A 9,057-nucleotide genomic window follows, 5' to 3' on the forward strand; every position below is an offset into this window, starting at 1 on the left:
TCACTTACCATTATCATTGCAACAAGCTCTCTTGGGAACACTGGTCTTTACCCCATCTTTCAGCACAGATAACTCTGTGCCCTGCTGCACCAATGCAGGAGAAGGGTCAGTATTTCCTTCAGTTAAGATTTCAGACTTGCATTTTATAAACAGAGAAGAAGGAAAAAAGCTGTTTTTCATTTAACATTCTCAGGGGCTGAAACTGACTATTCAAAAAATTCAATTTATTTCAAGTTACTGCTTAAGAAAAAAAAACAGGTCCCTGCAACACTTAAACCAAGTGGCTCATTCCAGCCTTTATTAGAATAATTACAACTAAAAGAAACATGGCAGTTATTTTTTAAAAAAAAACAGGTCCCTGCAACACTTAAACCAAGTGGCTCATTCCAGCCTTTATTAGAATAATTACAACTAAAAGAAACATGGCAGTTATATTTTTCACAGCAGACAAGCATCATAGGAAGTAATGGGCTACAAAGCTATAGCAATACAGTGGGAAAAAAAAAATTAAATAAACCAAAACCAAAGCTTGCTGCAGACATTACAGCTTCTTCTACGTGGAAACCCCAGCTTTCAGGACAGCAGAGTGCAATGCACAGGCAGCATCATTCTGTGCTCAGAGAACTGGGAGACTGTCACACCAAACATGGTATCACCTAACTGTGTCCTAAGCCAGAGTGAAAGCAGAAGGTGGGGAAATGAAGGTGAGTTATTTGTTTGGTTCACAGTCCTACTCAGTTCCCTTCTTTCAGCACAGCAGGCAGTTGATTGCCTCCATTCAGACAATGGCTGCACAGTCACTGAGCCATCTGGGCCTCCATTGCCTGCGCTGTCCATTCTGGGGCTGTCTGACTTATCTTCTCCAGCAGGTTGTTAACCTGGAAACACAGTGACTGAATCTGCTTGTCCCAAGTTGGCAAAGCTTCACGAGCTGAAAAAAAAAAACAACCAAAAAAAACAACCCATACAAAACAAAGTAAGTTAGCAATTCCCTTGCCTTTTCAACTGCAACCTTTACTTCTGCCACTGCCCTCACCTACCTCACAGAGGAAGCCTTCCTTGCAGCTACATCATGCTCATTTCTGTATTCAAAAACTACAATGATTTAGCTTGTAACCAAGCCTAACTCCTGCATTACAAAGTAGAACTGAACAGGTGAACCTGTTCCTACACGGAGACTGACGGAATAAATTCACGCTTTTCTGTAGGTAAGAGAATGCATAGTACAGAGGGTGGGTGAAGCATGGTCCTCCATTAAGGCAAACTCTGCCACCTCCTGGCCTCAGCAAGACGCAGCAAGCTCACTTCAGATGGAAGATATCAAGAAACTTAATTTCCTTATCCTGTAAGGCAGCAACTCAAAAAGCTTATTCTGAACGGTGCTAAAAAAAAAAAAATTACTGTGGTCGAACTTACTCTCAAAATGAACAATTCCGTCAATTTGATCAATGAATCCATTCATGCGACCCTCAGTTATCATCTGAGAAGCTATCTTTTCTGCCTGAAATAATGAAGAGAGAAAGATGTTAGAAACTTCTTCCATTCTGAAAGAAGTTAAAAATAATTAAGACTTAATAGTCCTTATGGGTTTTTCAACACCACACATTGCGGGGGCAGGGGGGACGACCTACAGACAAGATTAATTATTAAATAATTAGACATACTATCAGTGGCATCTAACTCCACTGTTGTTCATTCCACATCATGTACCTTTCCTTCTCATAAGATGTGCTAGATATTTAGCCTTTCTCATAATATGGAATATTTAATTATTTCCTAATATTGAACTAATTTTCCTAATATTTACCACAGCTGTTTTCTAATGTCTTTGATGCTCCTTGTTTTTACAAAAGATGTAGAAAACTGATACCTTAGCTGCAGGGATCTCTAGTAATGCCCCGAGCTCTTCAAAAGTAATGTTGTTGTAAAGTTTGCTTGCAGATAGTAAGTTGTGCTCAATAACAGCTCTGTCCAGGATACTAGAACCTTAGGGGTTAGATGAGAAAAAAATCCATTACTGTAACATTGAAATACTTGGTTTATATTGTAGAGCAGATGGAAAACGCTTTTTTTCCCCAAGGGTTACGTGTGCAGAAGGTCCAGATGCATCTGCCTTGCATCAGTGTTTTGCTACGCAGAAGAAAGTAAACAAAAAGAAATGGATGGCACATGGTTTATTTTAAGACAGGTAGCTTAAACCCTTTTATTTAATTTCTAGAATAATCAAGTGGAGCCCTTGGTTTTGCTACAAGACAACATCTGAATTGAGGGAATTCAACCTCCTGTGATCAGTTCCTAGCTTGCCAAATGGAAAGACCATTGCTTTTTTTTTTTTTTATTCGTTACAGCTCTTAGGGGTACAATTAACCTCTCTCTTACTCTGCTTGTATGGTGATAAACCCTCATCTAATTTCTCTCTTCTTAATTTAACAATTTAACTCATTTGCCCCTTAACCTCTAGTTGAAGATAAGCATATTATTAAATACCAACTAACCTGCATTCTTCAACTTATACGGACAAACAGTACAGGTTATAAATAAACAACAAATTGACCCAAGGAATGGACTGCAGCGTATTGTTCGTAAGTACCTTTAACCAGTTTTCACCTTTGCGATTACACAGTTGTTTATTTGTCCTTAATCAATGAGTAGTGTTCACTAGGAGAGTTTTCCTGATTAAGAGGTATTTCATGCTTATGTATTTTTCCACTTCAATATTCTTCTAATTTAGAAAATTGAGACCAGTGCGTTTATGATTCCAGTGAAGTCATTACTTCACATTATTTCTCACTGTTCAGAAGTTCCAGGAAGAACAGAGCTAGTAAGATGTCAGTGAGATGGATCAGAAAACAATTTGGAGATGGTGTGAGGTCCCAGTCATCCCCTCACTATCTGTCATCTTTCCTGCCAAGTTAGGAAGCAGTTCAAATAAATTTATCATCCGCACAGACCATTTACAGCCTACATGCATGTCACGTGTTTCTAGGCATCCTATTTATAACAGTGCCTTAGAACTGGAGAAGCTCAAAAGGACAGACTCAAAGTATGAGGCAAGGTTAGAAATACTGGGAGGTTGTCAGTGAAGAGGACTGTACGTGGACAGAGAAAAAAGATTTTTACAAGTTACCTTCTGGAAGAGTATTTCAAAACCTTAATAGCCAATCAGAAAGATGAACTATGGCTAAGAAGCTTTACTATTAAACTATACTCATGAGGGTAACATGCTGGGAAATAATTTTAAAATAATCATATAAGCAATACTAAATTCTTTTCCATCACACTTCTTGACTGCATTGGGCAAATCTAACTCCTATGGATGAACACCTAGCATTACGAGGCTTCAGAGAAACACATACCATCAGCTGTAGTTGCTTTCTGGTGAGGCATTAGCATAGCTGCAAACTCTTGCAGTTGATTTCCACGGATAATTCTGTCAAGATACATTTTCTCCAAGATCCCATAGGCTGCAAGCTGCTGGCATCTCTCATCCTTGAAGAGTGTAGCAAGCATGCGAGAACGCTGTTGTCCTAGGAGAGTCAAGAAGAATCCTCATAAATTATCACCAAAGCATTGACTATTTAGAGGCAGGCAACAGAAAATTATCATCTTTTTTTCTCAATACATGCAATTAACCAACAAAGCTCTACCAAAGAAGGAACTCAGTTGTGTTCAGTTCCAAAACACTCTTTGCCACTGACTATCTTTTGCATCTTTAGCCAAGATGCCACTTTATCACTGGCAAAGACACAGAAGTAATCCAACTCTGAGTTAACAGTATGCCAACAGGTAATTTTGACACGGTGTTCACAGTTTTGGATTCCTCACCAAATCTTAGTGACAAGATCCCTCCTCACAAGTAATGCACAAGCTGACTTGCTTCAGGGGATATGAAATACCTACACTGGGTCTTTTATACAAAAATGTAACATGTATTTTACCTGCTGATGCCAAAATAGTACAATGCAAAGCATGCTTCAATGCCTCCAGTCGCTCAGTTTCATGGACTATGCTCTTATAGGAGAGCTCGTTGTATCTTTGGGCAGCCTCAATGAACTTTCTTCTGTAATCAAGAACCCGAGCATAGCAAACCTAGAAAGAAAGTATGTCTCAGAAAAAGAAAACTAACAGGGGTGGCTGCATAATATAGGGGTGTATAAATTGCCACATTATCAAGTGACAGCTCCCATAAATATTGCTCTACTGCATCCCAGGGAAATCTGTGCCTTCGAACGATTAGCTTGACTTGTAAAGACCTTGCTAAAGTATCATGGAAAGGAATTGAAAGGGCATTTCCCAGCACTATTTCACATGTTAAATATTGCAAATGTCTAAATGCCAGAAACTAAGTAAATGAAATATTGTACAGCTGATATTGTACTTACATAAGCTTCCCCTTCACTACTGAAATTGACAGCTAGCACTTAGGTACCAATTTGTGTTTCAAGTGTTTGCTTTTCCCTTTCAGCGCTGTAACAGCATCTGGTATTTCTTCTCTCCCTTCCTTTGTGCTTTTCTAATCCTTACAGAAAATATTTACACTTCCAACTGAGTGCACGCTTTAAAACATAGCATGGGGGGAGAAAAAAAGAAAAGGGAAAACCAGCAAACCAAAACCACCACACCCTGAGTTACAGCTCATGGTACACCTGCTTTGTATTGTAGAATTTTAAACACCACCACACTTGATTGGTACTGTCACACTATAGTTATCACTGCTCATCCCAGTTACTAAAATGGTTTGAGAAATTAGTGTATGAACTATGTACACAGTAAACCCACAAATAAGCAGAAAGGTCAGCAGTTACTTTACTACTTGAGACTTACAGCTACTTTTATAGATGGGACTTACTATTTAATTATTATTTGGGGGGGGGGGGGGTTGGGGGGGCTTCCATTGTCCCTAATAATTGGATGTGATTTTTTTCCCCTCTTAGATTTACTGACAAAGGTGGAGGCAATATTTTCAACAATATTTCAGATGTTTTGAAGCCTAAGTTTTATTTTCAATCAGTAAAACTGGCATTTAAGGAACCTTTACAGACTTATCTCCAAACCATAAGGAATAAGCTGTTTAATTATTGCCAAGATATGGCTCTCAAGCTCCCAAAACCATTTAGAAGCTTTTCCCTTTGTCTCTTTTCTCATTATGAAAGTTTTAGTGGCATTGCATAAAAACATCTCAATGTGGAATCATCTCCCTTTAGAAAGAGAAAGCAATAAAGCAAGTTAGACAACCTTATAATGGATTTGCAGCTGTTCATTAGTTGATTCATTCTGAAGCAGGGAAGCTCGATTAATATAAGCTTCTGCTTGAACTGGGTCATCATCCTCCAGATACAGCCTGGCAATTTTCAGGTAGGTCTCCAGTTTATAATCTACATTGTACTGTCTGTAGAGAAACAGAAAAGCAAGTGCTCAGAGTTGCTCCACAACTACCCTTGCTCTTAGCTGTTCTAAACACATATTATGATTCTTAAGCACTTGGCAACGTTTGCTTTACCCTGCTTTCTTCTTCCGTAACACCAAAATTAGTGCTCTCTGTTCAGGGTAAGGAAATTTGAGATGAATGCCAATATAGAACTGGCTCCTACAAACACCAGTAGAAATAATGCTGTCCATGAAGATACAAATGTACACTCTAATAATCTGTTTTTAGTGGATTGGAAGTTTGCCATAAGTGGTGAGCCACTTGAGTTAAGAAGCAAACTTGCAGTGGAACAAATAGGTTCTAAATAGGCAAAACCTACAGCAATTCCTTCTACATGCACACAGAGAAAGAGGATAGAAAGGACAGCCAGAGAAAAGTAACAGCAAGGGTTCTAGACTTAAAAAAAAAACAAACCAACAAAAAAACAACCCACAAACAAACAAAACCCCACAGAAAACCTCAACTGTATTTGTTAATATCCAATTTCAAACTAGGTCTTCATTTTGAACTGTAAAGGCAAACACATGGAAGAACGGCCACCTTTCAAGAACCTTTCAATAACCTTAGAAGCATTTTTGTAAAATACTATCAAAAAGGCTGTTTATCAACAAGACTAATAAATAGTGCAAAACTTCTGGTGCAGTACTTTGACCCCCTACACTGTTTACTGTAATGTACAGTCATCAAGCTATACTTTGGTCATCTGGCAGTAGTTCTGGCCTGAACTACTGAAACTCTGGGAAAATACGCAACCCCAAAATTCTCACTCGCTGGTCTAGTTAAGTACAAAGCGAGCAAGTATATTTAACAACACAGAACTGTGTATAGCACAGTACTTACTTTTGCCCTGTTTCCAAAGGGATCCCCACCAATACTTGTGCTGCATTTCTCCAGTCTTCTTCTTTCTCATAGATTGATGCAAGATGTTGCCTTATTGAAGCAACCTAAACAAGAATAAAATCAATAGCAAACACTATAAAAGTTGAATGGTTCTGTATTAACTTTCACAGTATTTGTTCTTGTTCATTAATCCCCTCAACCGCTACCCCAGCTTCACAGACACAGCAACCTGCATGCATGCAACTCTTCCCATGCGAGGAGTCCTGTGTGGGACTCCTGGATCAAGCTTTAATACCAAGCTTTTTAAATATGAGTGCTGATTTGAAGCACTTCTACTTAAGCTTGTGACAAGATAAAAGGAGTTTATCTTCAGGGAGCGATAAGTAGTAACCTTTTATAAAGCTTTTAAAAAGATGAAACGAGGCTTTCAAGAACTGGAGCACCAAGATTCACAAGCCATTTCTTGCAGTTATACCTCGTATCATGCCTGTGAGATATCTGTTTTGAACAGCTTTTTTAAAGACTTAAAATAGTCAGTAGATAAGGGGGAAAAAAAAAAAAACAAAGCCAAGCCCGCAAACCAAATACCCCTCATCATTGATCTCTCACCTGCTCTTCAAATGAAATAACTCTAGGCTGTATCTTTTCCAAGGTGAAGTGGTAAATTTCTTTGGCTGTGATGTCAGGAAGACTTGGAAGATGGGTACAGAAATCTGTCAGCAGCTGACGTGAGATCACTAGACTGACATTCTCGTTCACCACTGGTTCAGAGACACACGGAAGAAAAACACAAGATGGATGCAATGCTTGTCAGTGCCTTCACTGTAAGTGATCATTTGCTTTTATCTTAAATTTGAATATTTCAAGTTTTTAAATCTGTATCCAAGTGAAGGGGTTTTTTCCTTTGTTTTTAAAAGGTGATTTTTTTTTCTCTCAGAAACAGTTTGTTTACACTAGAGGTCACCAGAGTTCTAAGCCCTGACAGATAATAATGAATTTCTCACTTTGATTTATAGTTTAGAGAGATGTTTCATTCTAAATCACTGTTCTCAGTTGCTGAAACATCTTGGACAAAGTAAACCTTTAGGCTAAATTTCACTGATTTTATTCTCAACTTAAAAAAATTACACTAGATTTATACATTTTATAGAGGTATTCAATAAGCCAAACATCCAATACAACACAAAAAACCCTAACCATTTCTTCTTGACAGTTTTTCAAAGTAACTTGAGATGGAGGAAGAAGGGGGTTGTTAGTTTAAATACCGCTTGGCATCCAGTATCAATTTTAGCATTCAACAGAGACTACTTTGTTTTCACCTTCCAACACCGTCACACTGACAGGTTGGAAAGTTATAATAACTTACAAAGCTTACAAGTCCATTCGCCCTTTAACTTCTGAATGTGGCAATGATGGTTCCTCTTCTAGTTGTGTTTGAATTCCGATAGGACCAAAATATCATATATTTATGCAGCCTCATGTAGAGCTAACAAATACACAATCCCACAGACCTCTGGCCTTCACTCAGTGTGCAACCGATTATACCAGATGCACTTACTTGCTTCTACAAAAGCTTTCAAAGCTTCAAGTTGTTCTACACCCGACAGCTGAATGGCTTTTTCCAGTATTTGACGATATCTGTCCACAGATTAAAAAAAAAAAAAAATTTAAAAAATCACTCTTAGGGCACATTTTTTCACTAACAAGTTCTGTTTCTCTATTTATTTTCTATGTCAGAGCCCTACTTTTGCTTATATTTTCTATACATTTGAGGTGGCAATTTTCCAAAGTGTTTGTACTCAAATGTCAGGAACATTCACCTGGAATTGGTATCTGGCTCTTTTTAAATCCCAGGACTAGATTCTCAGATAACACAGCTCATCATTTTGTTATCTGTGAACATATGTGCAATTCTGAAGGTTAAAAAAAAAACAAAACAAAACATGTCCCTAGGATAGTGTACAGAAAAAGTAATGAAAACTGCATCGCTCATGGATTAAGATTAATAAACTCAGTCAAATGTTCAAAATGCCATATTCAATGAGAATGAGAAGCAGTGTTTGGAGTGGGAGGTAAATAGTATGTTATGGCCACTTGACATGAGCACAGGCACAGACCATGCATTTTTAAGTGTTTATTCCTGCAAAAATAGCAACTCCAGTTTTCATACTTCATAAAGCTAATTAAACTTTGCCTGGGACATAACCTCAGTGTGTGCAATACTGACGAAGTACTACATTCACGTTGAAGCCATATTTTGAGGGGAACATTTCCACGTTTTTACATGAAACTCCTAGAAGTGAAGCAATTCCTCTAGAAAATAAGCAACTGGACTGGAACTCGAAGAATTTCAGTTGACTGATTGACATCTGACTGAACCCTCGGGGGAGAGAAAATCTACATGACACATTGCACTGTGAGTAGCTCAAACCCCAAGGTTTGCCATCCAAAATACCCACCTAATGAAAATAATAATAATCATAATGATGATGGAGTTACTGACATATCTACAGCAGCCAAGGAAAATAAATTCCCCGACCCGTAAATTTCACGCAGCCGACGGGCAGGCAGCCGAACTCTGACGGGCGGCAGGCAGACACGAGGGAGCTACGGCGAACGGCTAAGGCCCCGCGCGGGAGTCTGCGCTAGGACACCACCGACACAGAGCAAGCCGTCGTTAGAAACGACAAATAAATAAAAAATGACAGAATCATGAGGTGAAATCTTCCTTTCTTCTTTTTATTTAAAGAAGCGCGCGCGTGTGGCAAAAGCCGCCTCCCCCGCCCAGC

General features: G+C 38.7%; 1 protein-coding gene across 1 annotated transcript; it reads right to left on the bottom strand.

The window, feature by feature from the left end:
• Positions 1 to 364: 364 nt before the first annotated feature.
• Positions 365 to 8,765, bottom strand: COPS4 (COP9 signalosome subunit 4). Its single transcript, XM_009283666.2, has 10 exons — positions 8,728 to 8,765; positions 7,827 to 7,906; positions 6,878 to 7,029; positions 6,269 to 6,372; positions 5,236 to 5,389; positions 3,939 to 4,089; positions 3,357 to 3,527; positions 1,871 to 1,986; positions 1,417 to 1,501; positions 365 to 931 (listed from the first exon to the last, which is right to left on the bottom strand). The coding sequence occupies exons 1-10, from the start codon at positions 8,748 to 8,750 to the stop codon at positions 798 to 800; spliced, it is 1,170 nt and encodes a 389-aa protein (XP_009281941.1). The 5' UTR covers positions 8,751 to 8,765; the 3' UTR covers positions 365 to 797.
• Between the last annotated feature and the right edge of the window lie 292 nt (positions 8,766 to 9,057).

This window comes from Aptenodytes forsteri, unplaced genomic scaffold (assembly GCF_000699145.1).
Source record: "Aptenodytes forsteri isolate BGI_AS27 unplaced genomic scaffold, ASM69914v1 Scaffold342, whole genome shotgun sequence".
NCBI lineage: Eukaryota > Metazoa > Chordata > Aves > Sphenisciformes > Spheniscidae > Aptenodytes > Aptenodytes forsteri.